This window comes from Pipistrellus kuhlii, unplaced genomic scaffold (assembly GCF_014108245.1).
Source record: "Pipistrellus kuhlii isolate mPipKuh1 unplaced genomic scaffold, mPipKuh1.p scaffold_m20_p_4, whole genome shotgun sequence".
Lineage (NCBI taxonomy): Eukaryota > Metazoa > Chordata > Mammalia > Chiroptera > Vespertilionidae > Pipistrellus > Pipistrellus kuhlii.
This window is the reverse complement of record NW_023425540.1, coordinates 5,795,609-5,819,500: the sequence shown is the minus strand read 5'-3', so window position 1 is coordinate 5,819,500 and position 23,892 is coordinate 5,795,609. Positions and strand designations below refer to the sequence as shown.

The window sequence follows — 23,892 nt, the reverse complement described above, 5'->3', positions numbered from 1 at the left end:
GGTGAAAAGACCCCCCCACACACCGCCCTGTAATTTTTTTTTTTACAATTCTGTATTTCTTCATCTTGCACATAAATATGTTTCGGGCTTTCGGTAAGATCTCGTTCAAACCAAGACACCTCCTGCGCGTCTCTGACCCCTGCTTCCCCAGCGCAGTAGGCTCGTCAGATAAGGGGGTGCGGTGGGGCTGGGCACCCCACCCTAGGGACCCTCTCCCTGTAATTGGATCCGGGATCCGCGTCCAGCTCACACGTTCTGGTCTGTGGAGTCTGCTTTCTTGACAGTGACCCTTTCCTGAACAGCTCTGCCCGGGGCCAGTTATGTCAGGGTCTGTTGGTTTTTCACTCTGCCTTCCACCCTTGTGCAGGAGACTCAGGAAGAGGTCAGTCTCAGGGTTTTTGGTGTGTTTTTCTTTTTGGGAGAGAAGCATTTGCATTCTAACAGGATGCGTGGGATTTCTATAGATTTGGGGTTAAACAACACCCCAGAGAAAGAAAAAGACTGCTCGGGTTCTTCTGGAGCAGGGAGCGCGCGGATTCAGACCCCGAGGAGGGTTGAGAAGGCGTCCCAGCACATGCGTGTCAGAAACCTGTGCGCCGGAAGGAAAGCCTTCACACAGTTTATATCTTCAGGTTATTGCGGCAGCAAGACCAGGAGTTTCTAACGCCAGTGCGTTTTGAAACAGGTTGTTAACTGGCGCCCTCAGAACTGTGTTTGGCCCGCGCGCGTGTTTTGTTTGGCCCCGTGCGAGGTTTTTTTTGGGGAAAAAAAATTGGACTTAGTTGCCAGCATTTACAAATAAGGAGATCTCACATTGAGAAACAACAACAAACCTTCATTTCTTGGAAAACCCTGAAGGCCGTGACTACCCTGGACTCCGGCTCCTGCAGGAGGCGCCCCGGCAGTGAGCAGCTAACTGCCCCCCCTTCTCCTGGCATCTCCGCTGACTGCCTTCCTCAGCTGATGGGTGATGGGCTGGCCCTCCAGTGAGTGGAGCGTGCACCTGCTGCCGCGAGAGCTGAGCAGTGAAAAGCATGTGCATAGCATTGGAAGGAGGGCAGCAAGGTGGTGGCTGGCGGGGTTTCTTTGTTCCCTGAACTGCGGGGCCTTGTCCTGCTGTAGAAATAGAGGTGCTTGATCAAGCAGGTGGTATTTCCCCCCAAGAACAGCATTAAGCTGGGGACTCAGGGGTGATCAGCATTCCTGATCACGTTCTCCCTCTTCTGGTTCATGCAGGAGACAGACAAGGTGTGACATCTAAGAATCATGCACCTACACATTTTTTTATGACATTTAACGCAGGGAAAGTAGGCCCTGGGCCGTCGCTGTGTAATGTCAGAGCTGTTAGGGGACTTGTCTCAGGCCACACACCTGCCACTGAGTCACTGACGGGCGAGGGCCTGGAGCCCCGGACTTACACCCCGGTTCCGTGAGTTTTGCTCCATATTTTCCAGTCCAGTGTCACGGTCCAGGGAGAAAATGTAAGTCAGACCTGGATTGAAATCCAAGCTCTGCCCCCGACGCACTGAGTGCCCCCGCCAGCCAGCGTCAGACCCTGTCGGTGCTCCATTTCCCTGCTTATAAAAAGGGGAGGATAAAACTGACCTCCTAAGCTTGGGACAGGGTTAAACTTAATATTGCATTGAAAGAACGTAAAACCGCGCCTGCTCGTAATATATAAATGTAAACAACACATGCCATCCGAAAAATAACACTTGAGAACTTAATGGCAAACCAGTACACTCAGAAACCTACCATTCGACGTTCTCTCTGGAATATAGAGCAACAACTGGGAGTCATCCAAGTATTTGAAGTCCTTCCCAAAGACTCCGTTGGGGTGGATCTGTTCAAGCCACTCAATAGATGGAAAGCCCCCTAAGATTAAGGTGGCTAGCCGAAACCGGTTTGGCTCAATGGATAGAGCGTCGGCTTGGGGACTAAAGGGACCTGGGTTCGATTCCGGTCAAGGGCATGTACCTTGGTTGCGGGCATATCCCCAGTAGGGGGTGTGCAAGAGGCAGCTGATCAATGACTCTCTCTCATCGATGTTTCTAACTCTCTATCTCTCTCCCTTCCTCTCTGTATAAAATCAATAAAATATATTTAAAAAAAAAAAAAAAAAGATTAAGGTGGCTAGACGTCCCAACGCCACGAGACGTGGGGCAAATTGTTAAAAATCGGGACTGTCCCGCCAAAAGCGGGACGTCTGGTCACCTTACCTTAGATGCAAGATGAATCCCTGCTGGTAGGGAGGTCATAACGGATGGGGAAAGAGGGAGCGAGGAAGGGAAGGAAGACTCTCTGGAATGCCTGGTGTGACCTGACACAGGCCCACGCGGAAGTTAGACGAGGCTCAGTGGGAGCGTTGAGAGAGCTCGGGGTGCGGTCTGCCCCGGAGGGGTGAGAGGAGAGCAGATGGTGGAGTCCAGGTGTGATTGTGAGTTTGTCCTGCCTACGGTCTGTGCAGCCTTCTGGCGTTCAGCCTGAGTTTGGACGAGGAAGAGGGTTAAACATAAAGGTGAGACTGAAAGCCGGGCCAGTCACTGTGGAAGACGGATTGTGGAGGCCCTCGCTGGCAGCCACGGGATGGATAAGGGTGGTTTGGATGCCCCGAGCCAGAGCCCTGGACGTGGAGATAGATCTAGGGGGGAGGGGAGAGAATCCAGGCCTGTTTTGGGGGTGAATCTGGTGAGTTAGGTGGAAGGGGTGAGGAAGGAGGAGGAATCCAGGGTGATTGGTGCCATGAAGGGACCAGGGGGCACGAGAGTCTCTTTGCGAGGGAAAGTGAGTTTTTCGTGCAGGCGGAGTTTCTTACAATCTCTGAAACACCCAAGGGATGTGTAGCATCAAAACATTGTCATTCCCAAAGGACCGCATCTGAGTGGGCTGGTGTGGATAGGCAAGAAAGTGCCCGCTATGGTGCATCCAGAACCCGAAGGAGGCCAGTGCCAGGGCACACGGGTTTGGAAGTCATTAGTCGGATGATGCTGGAGTGAGGGACGGTGGGGTGGAGGGGCAGTGGGCCAGGGGCCCATCAAGGGCTTGGCAAGGAGTGGCATCCTGAGGACCCCTAGGGGTTGGTGCGGGGAGGAGTGGGTGTTGGGATAAGCGGTGACCATTTGGTAGGGATGAGTCCCTGACTCACACCGATCACCAAAATTAATTTCATATGGATCACAGCTTAGCCGAGTAAAAGCCTCAGTGTACTTGAGGACAGTCTAGGTGACAATTGACATAATCTTGGCAGGAGAGGGAAATTTTGTTCAGAACTCGCAAGGGACAAAGATGAGAAATCTGGCTTCATGAAAGTCAGGCAGACACCTCACTGGGAAGCGAGAAAGCAATCTGGAACTAGATTTACAGTGTAGACAACAGCTAATGTGCATCTTGGGATATTTCTTTCTTACCGAGCAGTAAGGGAGAGATTAATACCTAACGAGGAAAAATAACAGGCAAAAGATAGAAGAAGCGGGTTATTACTAAAACATTGCAAATTACCGGTCACCACCAGAAAAGGGCATTTTTGCCACACGATCCAGGAAATGCATTTATAGCCAAAAGTTGGAAAAGGTTAACGTTTAAGAAAAAAAAAAAATATATATCCCTGCCCATCCTGTGTGGCTCCGTGGGTGAGTGTCCGCCCAGGAACCAGGAGGTCCTGGTTCGATTCCCGGTCAGGGTACCTGTCCAGCTCGCAGGCTGGATCCCCTGTAGGGGGTGTGCAGGAGGCAGCCAGTGGATGTTCCTCTCATCATGGATGTTTCTCTCTTTCTCTCACTTCCTCTCTCTCTAAAAATCAATAAAAACATATTTTTTATTAAAAAAAAAAAGTATTCCTGGGCCTCGGTGAGATTGTGAGGGCGCAGACACTGGGGGTGGAGCTGCTCCGGAATCTCTCTGAAGGTCCGTGTTGGCCATGCCTTCTGCATGTTAAAGGCCGTTGGGATGTTTTTGAAGGAGAAGGCGTGTTCTCGAGGCTGTCCCTTTACTGTAAGAAGAGAGCCTTTTGCCACTGCGACAGAGGGACAAACAGTTCATTGGTGTGCCGGGCATTGATTAGCTCCTGCCTGCCGGTCGCTTTCTCCAGTGTGACAGAGAGGCTTCCGGTGGCCCCCGGGGGTGGGCAGGAGGGAGTGTGAGGGACATCCCCGAGGGTGTTCCTTAGATGCCCTGGTTTGAGGGGGCAGTGTGGAGCCTGAGGGGAGCAGCAGTGCTGGCCCTCTGTGGTGTGGAGGGGGGTGGTGGCCCCCGGGAGGGCGTTGTCTGCCGGGAGGAGCAGAGGCTGGAGGTGCGGAGCAGGGCGAGCCTGGGTTGGGCTGCAGACACAGCTGATGTGCGTCTTGGGATATTTCTTTCTTACCAAGCAGTGAGGAAGAGATTAATACCTAGCAAGGAAAATAAAAAAATAAATAAAAAAAACAGGCAAAAGATAGAAGAAGCAGTTGATCACTAAAACATCGCAAATTACCGGTCACCACCAAAAAAGGGCATTTTGACCACACGATCCAGGAAATGCATTTATAGCCAAACAGTTGGAAAAGGTTAACGTTTAAGAAAAAAGATATCCCTGCCCAGCCTGTGTGGCTCCGTGGGTGAGCGTCCACCCAGGAGCCAGGAGGTCCTGGTTCGATGGACAGGGAGGCCCTCCCTGTGGGGAAGACGGCCGAAGTGGTGAGCTTCCATGGAAGCCCCGTCCGGATGGCAGGGCGAAGCGTTCCCGGGAAACGCAGGACACGGTGAAGGCGACGGGAGCGTTCTGTTTGAATGGCAGACCAAGAAGTAATCATGGTCCTTTCGGCAGAATCCACTGAGATGTATTTTCACAAAGCGGAGCTGGGTTTCAGTGACCCTCCTGCCCGGAGTGGGAGGGCACGCTGAAGCATCGCCATGGAAACCGAGAGCCATCCCTGGCCTCTCACACTCCTGGGTTCCCAGGCCTGAGTGTCTCCTTAGCGGGTTCCCGGTGCCCCGGGTCAGAAGGGACACCTAGCAGGTCCTTTTGTGGAGCAGCCAGTTCCAGACCGCTTACTAAGGATTTATAACCCGACACAGCAATAGCAGCTTAAAGAAAATAATGCCTATCCACGTTAGGGGAAGCATTTTAGAAAATATATATATTTTATTGATTTTTTGCAGAGAGGAAGGGAGAGGGAGAGAGAGTCAGAAACATCGATGAGAGAGAAACATCGACCAGCTGCCTCTTGCACACCCCCTACCGGGGATGTGCTCACAACCAAGGTACATGCCCTGGACTGGAATCAAACCTGGGACCTTAGTCCGAAGACTGATGCTCTACCACTGAGCCAAACCGGCTTAGGCTAGGGGAAACGTTTTTATTTCATTCGTCAACAGCCACACGTATGAACCTGTTAGGGACTGCATAGCGTCCCAAACTTTGGTACCAGACTGGACCCGTCCACCCTCATTTCCATTTCTTTCTTTCTTTTTTATTTTTTTATGTGTTGATTTTAGAGAGAAGGGGTTGTGAGAGGGGGAGAGAGAGATTTGTCGTTCCACTTATTTATGCATTCATTGGTTGGTTCTCAGAAGTGCCCTGACCAGGGATTGAACCCGCACAACCTTGGGGTATTGGGATGATCCTCTGAGCATCCACGCCCCCTGGCCTGGGCTCATCCCCATTCCTGTGCTGAGCTCCGGATGGCACTTGTGTTTTATCACAGCAACTCGCCCTTCACCGAGAGGCCTGCAGCATGGCCTCGGGCGGAAACAGCCGTCTTGAGCTGAAGGTTTCCACAGTGTTGAACAGATATCACTTTCTTTGCTTTGAAAATTTAAAATATGCCATAATACCCAGTTCAGGTGCTTCTGTGCTGGGGGCTCCTCGGCACAGGGTCCAGAAACCACAGCCCCGACTTAGGCTCTGAGTTTGGGTCACAACCATCCAAAGCCTAGAGCATAGAAGTGTATTCATTTTTGTCATATTCATTTTTGTCATATATATATGACAGGAATATATATATGAGAGGAAGGGAGAGGGATATATATATATCCCTCTCCCTTCCTCTCCCTCTCTGTAGAAAATCAACTATATATATGTGTGTGTGTGTGTGTGTGTGTGTGTGTGTGTATGTGTGTGTGTGTGTATATATATATATATATATATATATATATATATATATGTATATATATATGTGTGTATATAGTTGATTTTCTACGGAGAGGAAGGGAGAGGGATAGAGAGCTAGAAACACCGATGAGAGAGAAACACTGATAGAGAGCTAGAAACACCTCCCACCACTAGGGATGTGCCCACAACCAATGTACATGCCCTTGACCGGAATCAAACCTGGGGCCTTTCAGTCCACAGACCGATGCTTTATCCACTGAGCCAAACCGGTTTCGGCTCATTTGTGTCTTGTTCACTCATCCAGGTGCTGGCTTAGCATTCACAGTGTCTGCTCAGTGCTAGGTGCTGGGACCCCGGGGCTGATGGTGAGCAGGGAACTCTGCCCAGGGAGCTGCAGGCTGTTGGGGGAATTACAAAAGCAGGAAGTGCTGCCTTCGGGCAGGGCCATCCCACTGAGGGTAGGGAGCCGGGCAGTACCTGGTTTTGTCTTTGTGGAAGCCATTCAGCCCTAAGCTGCCTGGGAAGTAGCCAGGGGCGGGGCACAAGCAGTGGGCTTGCCCTGTCCTAGTGCCACTATTCACAGAGGTGCAGGTGGCTGGGCCTGGCTGCTGGCCCCCGTTTGTGGAGCCCCTGCAATGGCTGTAAAGTGTGGAAGCAGGGGAGGGGGCAGCTGGCCTCCTGGGAATGCCCAACGCCTGGCACAGGGGTGGTGCGCTCCCCACCTTCTCCCTGGGGGATATTTTTCCATTGATTTTTAGAGAGCATGGGAGGAGGGGAGAGACAGAGAGAAACATCCATGTGAGATAGACACATCAGTTGGTTGCCTCCTGCATACGTCCCAACCAGGGCCGGGAATTGAGCCTGCAACCGTGGCATGTGCCCTTGACTGGATTCGAACCCAGGATCCTTGGGTCTGCAGGCTGATGCTCTATCCACTGAGCCACATCAGCGAGGGCCTGTTTCTCATTTTTGTTTTCTGCCTCCTTTGAGGGGGGGTTGAGTCACATCCTGGAGCAGCCTTTCAGAGAGTGGGTTCCAGGCCGGTGGCCGCCCCCTCGGAGACTCGGCGGGCAGCTGGGTTCGCTGCCTGTGCGGCTCGGTGCCTGCCCTGCTCTCCGGGCATTTGCCTCCTTCGTCGGCTGCTGCAGCCCGGGCGGCTATCCGGGTCTGAAGATTAGCTCCCGGAATCTGCTCTACGAGCAAGGCCGAGTGGGGAGAAAAGCCAATGCTGACAGTGCCGTGACCAGGAGGGAGCAGAGACACGTTTCACGGGTCCTTTTCTCGGAAACACACCCCAGAGGCTCTGTTCACGTGTCCATCAGCCTCAGATACGTCCGCTTGGCAGTTTTGCCCGGCAGAGAAACGAGGTCTGTACAAGCATAGTATGACTGCATCACCTAGGTCAGCGGTCGCCAGCCCTTCGGACCTCACCCACCACCGGGGGTCCGCAGGTCACTGGTATGGCTGGCGACCCCTGGCCCAAATGACTTGCTTGGAATGTACTCTGTCGGTGGGATGACAAAGGAAAGTGGGCAGGTCATCCTGCCTGTTCTCAGTTGGCGACCTGCCTTTGATGCTTCTGCTCCTGATAGCCCCCACCCCGATGCCCACTGACCTCCTCGGGGCGGCCCGGGCAGTCGCACTTGCTGGCGCGGGCCTGTGCCAGGAGTGTGCCCGCTGCATGGGGCCCAGCAGGCGCGTGAGGCTGCTGCTCCCCCTGGGAAGCCCCCTGTGGCCGGAGAAGAGCTGGCCTCTGATGCCCTGCCTGCAGCCGAGGGGGAGGGTAAGCGGTCTGCCCTCAGACTCCCGCTCGTTAGGGATGGAGCCGGGATAGCACCTGAGTCCCCAGCACCTCCCTTGGGCGGGCCTCCATGCCTCCACCCCCTGCCTTTGCCACTTTGTGGGACACTCCACCCCCTTTTTTTTTTTTTTAAGGACTAGGAACGTGTAGTGAGGGGCTATCTCACTTCAAGGTCATGCGTGGCCAGCCGGTGAATAGGGTGTGTGGTTATTTTTGTCTCCTTCATCCAGTTACTCCCATACAGACGATGTAATTCTATTACATTGCGTTTCAGACGTCCCGTGAGTACATTTTCATTCTGATAAGTCATTACGACGACACTGGGCTGGACTGGAAAGCGGTTCATCCTGAGCATCGCTGAACCTTGTCCCCATGTGGGGTCGGCCTCGTGTATGTTCGGTTCTGATTGTTTAAGCAGTTGGGGCCCCGTCCTTGCTTTTGGACGGCACTCAGCGGCAGCCACGCGGGGGGCCTTGCCATATCCTTGGAGAGTGTTTTCTGGATTCTCCTCTCAGGCTCTGGATTCTCCTCTCAGGCTCTGGATTCTCCTCTCAGGATCTGGATTCTCCAATCAGGCTCTGGATTCTCCTCTCAGGCTCTGGATTCTCCCCTCAGGCTCTGGATTCTCCTCTCAGGCTCCAGATTCTCTTCTCAGGCTCTGGATTCTCCTCTCAGGCTCTGGTGATTTAGATGTTGGATTTCCTTTCCCTTATCAAGTCCCTGTATCTATCTCCTGTGACATTTTCTATTTTTCTCTTCTGTTTGCTCTGAAAGATTGCTCAATGTTTTTATCTGTCTTTGAAAGCATTTTAATATTAAGCAATGTCTTCAACTTGTAAGAGCTATTTTTATTTCTGATTATTCCTTTTTCATGGCATCCTGTTTTTTTTTTTTTTTTTTTTTTTTTTTTTTTTTTACTTTCTAAAGTCTCTCCCCCACTGCCAGAGTCTGTCCTCCACGCAGCAGATGGAGGAAAATTCTCCAAGTGCACCCCAGATCAGGGTCTCTCCTGGTTAAAGCACTCCGGTGACTTCTCCTCTGAACCCCGTTAAACCCCAAACCCTGCCCTTGGCCATGACCAGCCCACGTCCCTTTGCGTCTCCCGGCTCTCAGCCCCTCTTCCTGGGGAGCTTGTCTTTGCCTTAGGGACTTGGTACTCACTGCTGCTTGTTCCCTGAGGTTGTCATGGCGCCTCCACATCAGTCAGATCTTGCTCACGCTCATGCACACGGACTTACTCTTTCAAAGAGCGTATCAGGAAGGCAAAGCTCTCTCTTGTTTAGGTGTGTGTCTTTGCGAATTAGAATCTGATGAGGTCCTTGAGGGCAGGGCCTCTGTCTAGTTTGGTGCTGTGCTCAGTGCCTGGAGGAGGGCCTGGCCCTTGGGCTGCTGCCCTGGCCCCTCCCTGCCGCCCACCAGGCCCCTCACTGCCACCCACCAGGCCAGTCACCGTTTGCAAGCGCCATGTGCTTACGTGTCATAACCAGTATTTTTATCACATCTGCAAAACCCCTATCTTCCTTTTCCCATTGTTTTTTACTCTTTAAACTATTATATTTAAATGTATGTGAAATAGAAACTTTACACCACCGTGTCAAAGGAAAACTGATATTACTTGTCATCAATGAGCGACTGTAAAGGTGCATGTAAACGAATTAATTTGAAGTGTGTCATTCCATGGGTCCCTTAAAATTGTCTGTCTGCGCTTCAGTTCCATGCCTGCTGCTTCTGCTCTGGTAGCATTAGAGCGGAGAGCATGGTGCTCGGTCGTAACCTTGAACTTGAAGCCGGTCGTTTGAAAAGTGACCCTCTAATGTAGGGGTGTCGAACTCAATCAGAGAAGGGGCCAAAGTCTAAAATCCAGCCTAAATCGCGGGCCGAATGGTTTACTGAACAGTCATAAACTGTCATTGTGATGGAAACGCAGCGGAATGCAGTGATGACAGCGCCGTGCGGGCCACATTGCAAGGCCTGGCAGGACGGATTTGGCCCGAGGGCCTTGTGTTCGACACATGTGCTCTAATGGATCTGCGGCAACAGCTGTGCCCGATCGCTAATGTGCCCTAAAGCCCGGCCGGCGGAGCCCAGCGTCCCCGGGGATTAGCGTGCGGGGTTTCAGCCGTGGTCCGGCCCGTTCTCCATGCCCGCGGTGGGCACATGCCCGGCGCGAGGCCGGGGCGGGCGGAGCGCCCTCTGACCTTCTGCCCCCCACTCCCCCGTCCAGGGCTGACCGCGCCGGACGGAGGATGGGCCCTGCCTCGTGTCTAGGACGACCGACCCGGATGGCGGCCGGCGAAGGGAGGATGACCTCACATCTCCGGCGGTTCTTGTCCACGTTTGTGCTCCTGTGTCTGATGGATCACGCGAGCGGCCAGAGGAAGGGTGAGTGCCTCGGCGTCACCGGCAGCCAGCGGACTGCCCCGCAGTCCCGTGTCTCCATTGGAACCTCGAGGGTTTGCTGGTGGATAAAACCCATCTCTCGGTCACCTTTTTTTCTACGTACATTCGGCGGCTTTTTAAAAGGCCCTGAAAGCTAGATCTAAGCATTCTTTCCCCATTTCACAAGCTCGGGTGTAATGTACGTTCCATAAAATCCACCCGTTTGGGATCAAGTTCTGTGCTTTTTGAAAAACGCATGCAGCCCCGGCTCTCCCGAACTCTCCCAGGCTCCTCCGGGCCAGCCGCTCCCCTCCCACCTCCACACCCAACACTGTATTTCTCTGCAATATGTTGTGTGTTTTCATTCTATTTAACTGCATTAAGAAGGTTTGTTTAGATGTCACCTAATTTATTTGTATAAAACATTATCCTTCTGCCCCTGGGTTTAGTTCTGATGCTGTTTCCATTTCCCCAAGATCACCATTAAATTGCTTTATTATAATCACTGATACTTTCTAATGTGAGCGCTTACAATGTTTTTGTTTTCTTTTATGCAAACAGCTTTATGGTTTAGTGCTGATGTAAATATCATGCCAGCTCCATGTGAAAACTAGAGAAAAAGGCTTTTTTCATAGACATTTATGTAGAGCAGGGTTCTTTTTCGGCTGATGTGCCGCAGTAATTTTTAAAACATGACTGTTTAGTCAGGGGCACTGACCTCTCTTGCCTTAGATTGTCAACTAAGAAAATGACAGCAGCCGAAACCGGTTCGGCTCAGTGGATAGAGCCGTCAGCCTGTGGAACTGAGAGGTCCCAGGTTCGATTCCGGCCAAGGGCATGCACCTTGGTTACGGGCACATCCCCAGTAGGGGGTGTGCAAGAGGCAGCTGATGGATGATTCTCTCTCATCAATGTTTCTAACTCTCTATCCCTCTCCCTCTCTGTAAAAAAAAAAAAAAATCAATAAAATATATATATTTTTTTAAAAAGAAAATAACAGCAGTCAACACACTAGTCATAAGGTGTGAATTAATTAAAATGATACCTATTTTTTTATTTTATTTTTTTTGTCGTATTGGTGAAAAATGTATTTTTTGCTGTGCTCCAGAATTTTGGTAGTTTATGTGTGCCATGAGATGCAAAGGTTGAAAATGGCTGATGCAGAGTCTGAGATAGAATACCTCTTTTGTACTTTCATTGCTTTTCCCTCTCCCTCCTCCCTCCCTTCCTTTCCCCCCTTTCATCCTTTCCCTTTCCCCCCTCTGGTGCCCTCTTTTCTTCGCATTTTCCTCTTGGAAACACATTTTCCCATTGCACAGTGCTGACATGTCCCATGACGTAACGCTGCTTTATAGGCGCAAGGAGTGCTGTTAGAATTGCGATCTTCCGGAAGGCTGCTTTGCCATTGTTTAGGCCCTCGTGAACAATATACTTTTCACATGCTTGTGTGAGCTCATTACCGTGGAGATTTAATGTGCTGCGTAACAGCCTGGAGGCTGGTTATGGGTTTTCCATGTAGGTGGCAGTCTGGTAGCCAGCCGCGAGGCAGGGGTGCCTGGGAGTGTCGAGAGCCCTGTTTGTGGGAAAGACATAGCTTTTACCTAGAGTTCTTTTTCTCTTTTTTTAGCAAATGAGGCTCTTGGAGATAAAAATCCTCCTAGGCCCCCTCTGGTCCCACCGCAGACTCCACACAGGCGCTCCCTCTATTTATGGCCGTTGCCTGGAAGAGGGATTTTTGATAGAAGCCTTTCCCCTGCGTGGTCAGCGATTGGCCCGCTTTCATCAGGTTCCTCTGGAGCTGTTTTAAGCCCGAACTACAAAAAAAAACGCAAAAGCAGCCCCCTCCGGGGCCCGCAGGCTCCCCCTCCGCACCCAGAGCGGGGGCCCTCTGCCAGCACATACGTTTGTACTTACCAATTACAGTTGAACTTGCTTTTCACATGCGGTTCCATCATTAAGCGCGGTGTTTGTGTGTGTGTGTGTGTGTGTGTGTGTGTGTGTGTGTGTGTCTGTCTGTCTGCAGGCGCTCCTCGGGACCTGAAGTGTGTGACCAGTGACTTACAAGCCTGGGACTGTTCGTGGAGAGCGCCCCCTGGAGCAGGCCGCGATGCGCTGTACGACGTTTGCATCAAAAACAGGTAAATGGGACTACCTGGGTCCGCTGACAGCTCCCGCCTATGAGCAAAATTATCGGATTAAAAGTTAGCATGCAGAATTTGGTCAAACATTTAGCCAACTCATCTCTAACGCCTTGGCAGGGCCAGACCCAGTGGTGTCCTGGGACTCCTAAGGCCCGTGGGCAGGGTGTTCCCCAGCGCTGGCCTCGGTGATTCCAGAGGACCCCACTGAGCAGCTCCACGTCCCAGGGGGCTGATGGGTGGTTCCCATGGCGATGGATGTAGATGTGCGGTTACATACTGGGACACTCAGGCTTTCCTCTCACTTGGTGGGCATTGGTGGCGTGTTGTCCTAAGAGCTGGGGTAACGTATCAGCTTGGGTGAGTCTGGTTGTGCTGCAGAAACAGCCCTCCGTTCTGGCGCCTTTCCTCTCTGCTGCGGAAATAAAGGGTGCTTTGGCGCTGTGTCCTGTGCTCTCTTGGGTCCGCTGGTATCTCTGCCGAGTCTGCCCCTCGGCCCAGGCCCAGGGCTGTGGTGACCGGAAGCAGGGAGCACAGCTGGAGGGCTTCCCACGGCCTCCTGGGAGTGGAAGTGATCATGTGACTTCACTTAGCTTTCTCTTCGACTGAAATCACGTCTGCAGGCCCCACTTCAAGGGGTGGGGAGTGCCGTCCCACTGCGAGTGCACAAGGGGGACCTCAAAGGTGTGAGGAGCCCCCCCTGCAGGCCACAGGGAGAGGGAGTCAGCGCCCCCCAGGAGTTCACTGATGGGACGTGTGGGGCAGGGAGCCCCTCTCCAGAGGTGGAGCTGCCGTTGTTTGCACTTTCTGTGGGAAACAGCTGGTAAGGGAGACGGAGTGGAAAAAACGCATGGGATTAACTTTAACCTTTACAAGGTGTATTTTGTGTTTTGTTTTTCTTTTCCGGTCTGAGTAAGCGTTTGTGGTATGAGCAAGCTATTGATAGCAATCTGACTTCATGGCTGTTTAGCCAGGCTTTGTATCTGGTGGCAGGTGGCAGGTAGCAGGGTAACAGGGTAGTGGGTAGCAGAGTAGCAGGTAACAGGGTAGGGTAACAGGGTAATAGGATAACAGGGTAACAGGGTGGCAGGATAGTGGGTAGGGTAGCAGGTAGCAGGGTAGCAGGTTACAGGGTAGCGGGTGGCAGGCGTGGAGTCACATGGCTTCACTTGGGTCTGTTGCTTTAGTTCCTGTGCCCCTGCCCTGTGCTGGCTGTGTTGCTGGCACCAAAAGAAGCCTCACCCACGAGCGGAGAGGAGGGAGCCCCGAGTTTGAAGTCCTCAGCCCGGAGTGAATGACGTGAATGGGCCCTGTTAGGTGCTGGGGTGCAGGCAGGGGCGTGGGAGCCCCCAGAGTCCCTTTGCTTGGGTCACATTGTTTATGGGAAGTTAGAAAAGCGTGTGAGTGACGGTGAAAGAAAGGAAACGTGTTTCGTAAAGATCCGAAGGGCCACGGAGCCCCAGGGCAGGCAGACGCTCTGTCCGAGAGGGAGTGGGTGGGAAGGAGAAGCATTCTGAAGGCAGAATTGCCCAGAAAGTTTGCTCAGTGAACCAGGAGCCAAGACAGAGGAGCAGACAAGTTGAGAGTGTGTTTCTGGTTGAGAGCAGCCAGCATCCTTCCTGAGGTCCGTGTCGGGTGGCAGAGGGGTGTTCAGGGAGGTGGGGGTGTGCAGTGGAAGGTCAGGCCGGGTTTGCAGAGCTCGCGTGGCCGTCCTGGGCCTGGGAGAAATCATCCGTGCTTCCTCCACTTTCTGCTACAACCTGGCGACTTTTCTTCCACCCGCAGCGATGCCCTTACTGTTACCCCCCCCCCCCCCTTGGCATCCTTAAAAGGCAGGATAGCCTGTCGTGATTTTGTGTACAAAAGAGCGTAAGATATTTTCTAGTGCCTTTTGTGTTAATCAAGTTTTAACGGGACGTGTTCTGTTCGTTTGATCTGCTGACTAAAATTTGATTTCTTACGTTGCAGGCCCCGTACTTGTTACCAGTTGGGGAAAACAAATACTAAAATCCCAGCGCTTGCACCTGGGCACTATGAAATCACGATAAGCCCTCTACAGGATTTTGGAAGTTCTATCAGCAGATTCATACTGAGTGAAAGAAATGTGTGTAAGTATTTGAAAAGAACGTGAGTTTGGAAAGTGACTCAGATTTCCCAGTCGTTACCCAAATAGAAACTGCATCCTATTCCACCAAACGGAGCGGGGCGGGGGTGCCATAATCGCTTTAAATGGTTGGTTGTTAACACGGAGAGTTTTTTTTTTCCCCCCAGTTTTTCAATATTCTAACCAGTGCTTTCATGAGTATCTCTTGCACATACATGTTTCTGACGTGGTGTGATGATTTCGATAGGCTGAGGGCCTAGACTTGGGAACGCCGCCTTGAAGGAAATGCCACTTATTGTGTTTTTTTGTGTCCATGGCCAGTTGTTCTCCAAAAATTCGGAATCTCTTTGTAGTCCCCAAAGCATCGTCTTCGACTGTGCCTGTTCTCCCAGCTCCTGGACAGGACTGGGGATTGTCCGTCGTAGTTTCCATTTCAATACATTGGCCCCCAGATTACAGCTCCGCTGTTTTTGCATTTCTGTGATGGCTATTATTTTTAATTATCAGTCATTTATATTTTTTTGAATGATTTCTATCCTTTGTAAATTTTCTCATGCTGGAATTATTATGGTTGTTACTTCTGTCCTTTTTGTTACAAATACCTTTCCAAGTTTAAAATTCTAACTTTTTCACACCGCGGGTTTTTGTCTTTATGTAAATAGAATTTCTTGCTAGTTCTCTTGATGAGTTTCTGGTTTTGCTTTCTACCCGATTCAAATCTTTCATCCATGTGGAATTGCTTTGTCGTATTGTACGAGGAATCTCAGTTTTTCCCCAGATTTTTAAAAATCCCCCAGGACTCGGTCTGAGAGCGCGTTTGTGCTGTCTGACCTGCAGCAGGTGCTCAGAGTCCTGTCTGGGAAGCTGCTTGAGGGTGACAGTGTCAGGAAAGATGAGGAAGGCACATCAGGGGAGAGTCTAGCTGACTTGTTTGATTGATTGCTCATTGTTTTTGCATATTGGGTAATCTCATGAAAGCATTTTTAATAATGGCTCAACTGTGATTTGAATATTAGATAATAGTATCCCAATACTAAGTATTACTACTACCACTGCTGCTAAGATAGCACTGGTAAGAAACTGAATGGCGCTCCAGCCAGCGTGGCTCAGTGGATAGAGCATCGGCCTATGGACTAAAGGTCCTGGTTCGATTCCAGTCCAGGACATGTACCCAGGTTGCAGGCTTGATTCCTGGCCCTGGTACAGGTTCATGCAGGAGACAACCAATTGGTCTCTCCCTCTCTCTCTCTCTCTCTCTCTCTCTCTTTCTCTCATCAATGTTTCTCTCACTCTGTCTCTCTCTAAAAATATGCTCAGGTGATGATTAACAAAACAAAAAAAGAAGAAAGAAAGAAGTTGAAAGGCAGAGTAGATGACCAGGAGAGAGGGCGGTGGAGGCGTCAGCAGGTCCCCGGGCACCTGCCGTGTGCAGGGGAAGCTGGGGGATTAGAGGTGCGGGCGCTGGAGGAAGCAGGCCTCTTTGGCCTTTGCCACTGAATAAAAGCAGGCGAAACCAGGGTCCCCAGATCTTGAGATGCTTTTAAAAGTGTGCATACCCAGGGAGAACAAGATGTCTAACGTATATATGTGTGTACATGTGATTACTTTCTAATCGGCAAGGGCTAGGCTTTGGACAACAAAAAGTCCTTTTAAGCATTTTAATGTCTACGTCTCTTGTAATAACCTGATCGGTCTGAGGCAGCATAAATACTGTGGAGCCTACGAAGGAGCTGGGAAGGCTCCCGACCTCAGATGTCCCGAGGCAAAAAGAACAGGGAGCTTTGGGAGAAAAATGCTCTCGCTTTAAAAAATAAACAAACAGGATTGGTGGAATTTCTTAGCTGAACGGTCCTAGTTTCTAGAAAGCTAAAAGTTGTTCTTAAGTATCTATTTTCCAGTATCATGGGAGCTCAGGTACCTTCCCGCGCATACCCTAGAGAACGAAGTGAAGGGGAGGGAGGGAGGGAGGGAGGGAGGGAGGGAGGGAGGGAGGGAGGGAGGGAGGGAGGGAGAGGGAGGGAGGGAGGGAGAGAGAGAGAGAGAGAGAGGGAGGGAAGGAGGGAGAGAGAGAGAGAGAGAGCGAGCGAGCCTTTCATTTATAATTGCTGCCTGGAGCTTGAAATACTGGGTATGACCTGTGTTTTGAAGAGCCTCCCGTTGCCATTTATCGATAGACAAACTGTAAATTGTGTGGGCGTTTCGGGGAGGACAGCACTTGAGTGGATGAATGTCGCCTTAGTAAAATACGCCCCTGACCCATAACGTTAAAGTCACCGCCTCTTGCTGCCCTGGAGTGTTTGAAAGAGCCACCGTGCTGAAGCCCAGCACCCTATGGGCACCCCGGCGCTGGGCTCCCCGCTCTGGGCGCCGAAATGCTTTTCTCCCCCTTCACCCTGTTCTCTTTTCCCCTCGAATAGGTTTAAGAGTTTGCATCTCATCCTTGAGGACTTATTTTTTTATCAGGGAGGAATAGAGTTTAAGATGAGTTGACTAATGGAAGTACAGTAGGAAAAGTCATTACTTATTTTCCTGAGCGTTATCCCGTTTCCTTTTCGAAGCCCTCATCCCAGACCCTCCGGAGATCCTGCGTTTGTCCGCCAATTTCTCAACTTCCACATTGCACCTGGAGTGGAGTGACAAGGGCTCTGCTTTTCCCCGTATCGCAAACGTCCTTTGGGAAATTAAAGTCCTGCGTACAGAGAACATGGAACTCGTAAAATTAGTAAGTCTGAACCAGGTAGATTTTTTTCCTATGGCATTAAAGAGGCTGAGTGCTTTTTAAAATGGCTTTTAAGGTGACATCAGTGAACCTTTGGGTTATTAGGGAAGTAGATCAGATGTCTTTTCAGGATTCATTAAAAACTAATCACTCAGCCCCGGCCGGTGTGGCTCAGTGGTTGAGCGTCAACCCATGAGCCAAGAGGTGGCTGGTTTGATTCCTGGTCAGGGCACATGCCCAGATTGTAAGCTCAGTCCACCAGTAAGGAGCATGCAGGAGGCCGATCAACCCTTCTCTCTCATTAATATTTCTCTCTCTCTTCCTCACTCTCCCTCCCTCTCTCTCTAAAAATCAGTGTGGAAAAATGCCCACTAATAACTCAACAATTAAAATTATGTCAGCCATTATAAAAAGGAAATTAAGGGAGGATCAATCCATAATTCTATCACTTGGGCACAGTGAACATTTTCTTTCTGTGTTCCAGTCTAGCCTGTTTTACATGCATGTTTTTACATAAATAAAACAAAAGTGTATGTATAATTTAGTTTATTATTTTATATTTGTCTAATATTAAAACATAAAAAAGAAATGTTTTGAAACATTTAGCCATAGTAATTATTAAGAAATGTTGTATAAATATGTATGTTTGAATATATCTTAATATGATTCTTATATTTAGTGTTTTTTCCTCTTATTTTTTTAAATCCAATTTTAATGGGTTTCCTCATGATCTGTGTTTAGTTTGGTCTTAATCTAAGGCAGTGGTTCTCAACCTTCCTAATGCCGAGACCCTTTAATACAACTCCTCATGTTGTGGTGACTCCCAACCATAAAATTATTTTCGTTGCTACTTTATAACTGTAATTTTGCTACTGTTAATGAATCGTAATGTCAATATCTGTGTTTTCCGATGGTCTTAGGCTCTACAGCAGGGTAGCCTAAGACCGTCGGAAAACACAGCTAATTCTAAGGGATAGTGAGGAATAGTAGTGAGAAGTTTTGACAGCTGGTAACGTGGTAATTCCCCCTTCTATCCTTTTACTCTTCTTCCTTAGTGGGTTTGAAAGATGCTACTATTTCTTTGCCTAAGTACATAGATGAAATAGTAAAGATCCATAGGATATTCTATTTAATAGCTACCTTGTTTTTCCTTTTTGACAATCCAAGTTTTACATTCCTGAAACTGTAGCAGCCACTGTTGTTAGCATGTCTCTCACGCCTCCAGAGTTCCCGACACTGTTGTAAAAGCTCTATACGTGTTAGTTCTCTGCTCCGCACCGCAGGCCCATGAGGGAGGAGGCACTACAAGCATCAGCCCCGTTTTACAGATGGAGAGACAGAGTCCCGGAGAGACACTGAGCAGTGGGGCCAGGACTCAAACCCAGGCAGTCTGGGGCCAGAGTCTGCTCAGCCACTGCAATTATTTTACATCGCAAGAATATAATTTTTCATCTATGATGCCCTCCCTTCCTTTTCACCTATCCAAACTGAACCTAGGTTTCAAGGCTCTTGTAAAAATCCTGCTCCTTATTTGAAAGCCCATCCTACTTACCTCAGCCTAAGATGTTCTTATTTTTCTGGAATTTTAATGGCAATCCTTGCCTGTCATTGTAATTCACAGCTATATGTGATATAGCTCTACCCTATTGTCTCAGAATTATTACTCACTTAAAATTACATTACGTAGCTTTTTATTATGCCTTAAGATTTTGTGGGTTCCTACTTCTTGGCTTAGGGTAACTTCTTGAAACCTCCTTTCTCTCATCTGTAAATTGGTGCTGATATTTGCTCTAGTTAATGATAGGATATTTATAAAGCTGCTAACCAGTTATTAGCTGTCATTACTTCCTTTGTGGGGTGGATTTTTTAAAAACTAATGTAGGGATGCTAGAATAATAGGGAATCTCTTTGAAGTGTAGTGAAATCAAACATGAATGAACGGAAATATTATTCTAAGGTTATATGACTCATTCATAACAGGACTGCAAAGGCAAGGTAGTAATTCTCTGCTTTTGAGAGTACATGTGATCTTTGAAGAAAAATCTTAGTATGGGAGACACAGCCAGAGGTAAGAAAATAGAGATCGAACAAGTTCATTTTAAAAAGTGAAATATAAGAGGGTAAAGGAGCCAGGTCCATAAAAGTGACATTTTTAATTTATAATTATGCATTATTAATATCAGAACCGGTTAGAATTGCTTATTATCAGTCATTTTGTGGCAGGTTATAATGCAATTATTTTATAATACTTTAAAGATCAAGAACACTGTATATTGATGTTCAGCTTGGAAGTATGCTTAGAGTGTTTTTGTTTATAAGTTGCCAGTTTCTGCCACCCCGTCCCATACAGCCATGGAAGCCAGGCGCTGCACTGGCAGGGCAGGGCGTGAGCAGCCACCTGTGGGTCATGTGGCACCTTTGCTGCTCCCGTTCTCCCTTCCTTTTTTTTCTGGTTGTGAGCAATGTTTTATTACCTCTCAACAATGGAAGATGAGAATTTAGTCCCCTGTCACCTCACATACTTGTGTGCTTGCTTTCATGCCCTATGGGCCCCCCCGCCCCCCCCCCCCCCAGAATTTTTATCTTTTCTCGGTATATTTTTGTTATAATTTTTGTTAGACCAGTATTTATTTTTTGTATTATAATTATATAAACACTATTTACAACTCAACCAAGTAGTAGATACTATTCTCTCTCTTTTTTTTTTAGTATAATTTCTTATATTGCCTTTAGTTTCTTGTATCATTTATCTACTTCATTAACTCAATCCTAAGTTCTCTCCAAAGTGTGTAAATCCCCTGTGAAAATACCCAAGCCTACTAGTATTCTATCAGTTACATATTTGTGAGCAACTCTCTCTGAGGATCTTCTAAGTTTGCAAATTCAAACGTAGGTGCGCCCACCATCCATTCAGGACAGACCTCCGTGTCTTTCGGCACGTTCATGAGGAAGCCGTGGCCCCAGGGTCTCCAAGACCGGCCAGTGGGTTCCTTTCCCCTTTTTCTTTTATTATTATTTTCATTTTTTTAAAAAAAATCTTCACCCAAGGATATTTTTGCAATGGTTTTTAGAGAGAATGGAGGGGGGAGGGGGGGAGACACAGAGAGAGAATGCGCCTGACCAGGGCCCAGCGGGGAGGGGCCTGCAGCAGGGCATAGAGTGTGGCGTTGGTGTCCACCTGCAGGAGACCCTCCACAGCACCCTGAGCGGCGAGGACACAGTCCTCCGCTGGAGCTGGGCCTCGGACCTGCCCCTGGAGTGCGCCCCTCACTCCGTGGGCCTGCGGCGCTACATCGACGACACACACTTCTCTGGCCGCAAGGAGTGGAGCGACTGGAGCCCCCTGCAGACCGTTTCCGGTGAGCTTCCGTGCGAGGACTGTGCCTCTCCCAGGGCTGGGATCCCCTTGTCTCAGGGGAAGGTGTGGTGGAAGCTCTCATTCCTCTGCATGGGGGTCCCTGGGGGGTCTTCCGGGCCCCCCATCCCAGCGTGTTCTCATTCAGAAAGTCTGAGGTGGACATTAGGACTCTGTAATTTTAAAGAACTTTTTGAGTGATTGGAAATGATCCAGGTTTGAAAATCATTGTGGTAGGTATGGAAGACCGTGTAGATGGTAATGAGATCAAGTCTGTATTAAAAACAAAACAAACAAACAACAAAAAAACCTCCCCATTTCTCATCCGCAGAGCAGACCCCTCTGGGGGACAGTTCTTGCAGAGGCATGGGAATCGGCAAATATGCCCCAAATCCCCAGCACACGGAATAAGACTCCTGTGCAGGTAGAATGCTGGCAGCACGGGAGAGGCCCGGCAAATTACTGACAGTAAAACGACGTTCTTAAAAAGACTTCTCCTCGTCGTAGATTCTTCACGTTAGTGACAGTCTGGAGAATAGATCCGAGGAAGGGAGGACGGGAGCAGGCGGATCACTAAGGGGCAGCTGGTTGCCGTTTAGGACAGTGAAGGCGAGGCTAGGTCCCCGGGGTTAGAAGGAAGAGGGGGGCGGTGTGCACACCCTGAGGAGCCCGGAGAACCGGGCCGGTGCGTTTCCTCGGGGAGCAGCGGAGCCAAAGGTGACGGTTAGTGTGGGCAGCTGTGTAGCTGGCGCTGCTTTCCACTGAGACAGAAAGAGATGAGCACATCAGGCAGGAAAGATCCACTCCGTTTTTCAACACTGAGCTCCAGGGACGTCGGAAGTGTCTGGACAGCAGTGTCTCCTAGGCAGCTGGAAGTGCAGGGTCGCCACCCAGGCGACTGGTTGGAGCAGGAGACAGCATCTCTGAAAATCGGAGCATATGTGTGCTGTGAAAAACGTTTCAATCCCGGAGGTTCCCGGAGCTCAGAGAAAGGGGAACGGAGACCAAGGACCCAAGACCAAAGCCCTTCGAAGCTTTATGTCTAAGGGGGGAGCATGGAAGAGAGACCAGCAAAGCGCACAGCCGCCAGGGGGGGAGAGGAGCCCAGGAGGGGACAGCCAGGGAAGCCAAGAGCGATGGGAGTTTTGAGGAGGAGGACACAGGGCAGCGGCCAGATGCTGTGGACGTCGGAAGGGAAGATCGCTCCGAAGTGGCCGGTGACGGAGCAGTGTGGCCAGCCGGTTGCTCCCGTGTGGAATGGCTGGGGTAGAGCCTCCTTACGCCTGGGAAAGAGTACGTAGGTGGGACGGAGACTGGAGGTCATTTAAAAAGAGTGACTGCTTGGGAGAATGAAAACCAAAGGTGTGGCTGAAGCTGCATAGCGCTGGGATTAGCGGGAAGGTGCTGTTTGGGAGGTGGAGTACTCCAGCGTGTCTTCAGGCCGATGGAAGGCAGGAAGCCTTCCCTAAATGCATAGGTCAACTCACAGGCAGGGAATTCGTGCCTGAGTGGTGCTTGGTGTTGACTTTTCCCATGTGGATGTACTATCGATAGTAAACCCATCTATCGAGCGTTGAGAACTTCTTGGACATGACCCTAGGACCTTAGACCTTGACCTACAATCCCCTCCGTTCTCCACCATCGCTCCACCATATGTAGATAAAGCCACACACACTTCATGTCTTGTGTGTGCCTTGCTCCTTTGTAACCTGGAGGACATCCCTTATCTTTGGGACACCGTTATAGAGCTGCCAAAGTATGTGTTGTCTGCACTGGTCTACGTTATGGTGAAAGACTTCTGACGTCTTTGTGATTCCTTTTGATCTTTCTAGGGTCTGCTGATATTCAGAATAAGGCTTTTCCTCAAGACAAAGTGGTGCCTGTGGGCTCAGATATAACGTTCTGTTTTGTGACTCGAGAAGAAGTGTCCTCAGCACAGATCAGCAACACAAAGTATCCCCTTATTCATCTCGATGGGGAAAACGTGGCCATCGAGGTCCATAACATTTCTGTTTCTATAAGCAGTGGAACAAATGTGGTCTTCATGACAAACAAAGACGTGTATGGAACAGTTATTTTTGCAGGATGTAAGTATAAAATACATATTTTTAAAACTGTTTCTCTTCATCAGTTTTGCCCTTTGAGAGCTTTAATACTTTTTCGGGGGCTGGGGTGATTCTATTTCTTGTTTATTTATTTATTTTTTTTACCCTTTAATATAAATGATATAAAAGGCAGCAGAATTTTGACTTGTTTACAGGTGAGATCTAAGTTTGTTTTCTACATACATGTATCTATATATCTTATAGGTTTTATAATATGAATTTTATTTTAAATTCTCAGTTAATAGGCTCGCTGATTCAAGAGAAGTTAGTATATAACATGTCTGAATCCTTTGTTTAAGTATTATTTCATGCCGAAACTGTTTGGCTCAGTGGATAGAGCGTCAGCCTGAGGACTGAAAGGTCTCAGGTTCGATTCCGGTCAAGGGCATATACCTTGGTTGTGGGCACATCCCCAGTAGGGGGTGTACAAGAGGCAGCTGATCAACAATTCTCCCTCATCGATGTTTCTAACTCTCCCTCTCTCTTCCTCTCTGTAAAAAATCAATAAAATATATTTAAAAAAAAAAGAATTACTTCATATAAGTTTAGTTTCCCACCTTATTATAGCATACCTTTTGAAAATAAGCACCTGAATGAAAGAAACTGTAATGATTTTATGCAGAATGTTTCAATAGCATGATACTTGCTTCTCCCACTTTAAGAAGAGCATATTTGGGAAGAGGGCAGTTGGAGACACGGGTGAGAAGACATCCTCCCCATTGTGTGTGCGTCCTGTGTCCCGGAGTGCAGGGTACCTCTCTATCCGTGTGCTCGCTCCTGCAGATCTATCTCCAAGGCAATCCGGAATCGCTGTGGGGCTGCCAGATCTATATGGGTGGTGATGAATGTACACAGATAAGGTTGTCATGAGTTCTCGGTGCCCTCCCCTGCGGTCACTCTGGGCTGGTGCAGAGATAGCTTTGTCACCAGCAGGGAATCTGTTCCCTCCCCCTCAGCATTACTGCATGTGTTCTAAGGGTCTACTGAAAGGAAGTGTGTGAAATCTAGTTAGTGGGTTTTGATTGCTTCGTGATTTTCTTACGCTTTTATAAAAAAAATCTGTGCACTGGTAGGGTTTCTAGGCCTGGCCAGTGGTCAGGGCTGATCTGTGGGGCAATTGGCAGGGTGATTGAGGGGCCCCCCATGGGCACCTGCCTTGGCTGGCCTGGGTCCTGTGGACTAGAGGCAACTCCTGCATTGAGT

The 23,892-nt window shown here is 49.4% G+C and overlaps 1 protein-coding gene across 2 annotated transcripts in view; it reads left to right on the top strand.

The window, feature by feature from the left end:
- The window catches only part of LIFR (LIF receptor subunit alpha), a 59,960-nt gene that overhangs the window by 11,611 nt on the left and 24,457 nt on the right, over positions 1-23,892 (top strand). For both annotated transcript variants that reach the window (XM_036410451.2, XM_045571842.1), the window contains exons 2-7: positions 10,114-10,271; positions 12,292-12,406; positions 14,375-14,514; positions 17,069-17,232; positions 20,414-20,588; positions 22,417-22,671. In XM_036410451.2, coding sequence (XP_036266344.1) covers positions 10,136-10,271; positions 12,292-12,406; positions 14,375-14,514; positions 17,069-17,232; positions 20,414-20,588; positions 22,417-22,671 — 985 coding nt within the window. In that variant the 5' untranslated portion in view covers positions 10,114-10,135. The remainder of the gene's footprint in view (positions 1-10,113; positions 10,272-12,291; positions 12,407-14,374; positions 14,515-17,068; positions 17,233-20,413; positions 20,589-22,416; positions 22,672-23,892) is intronic.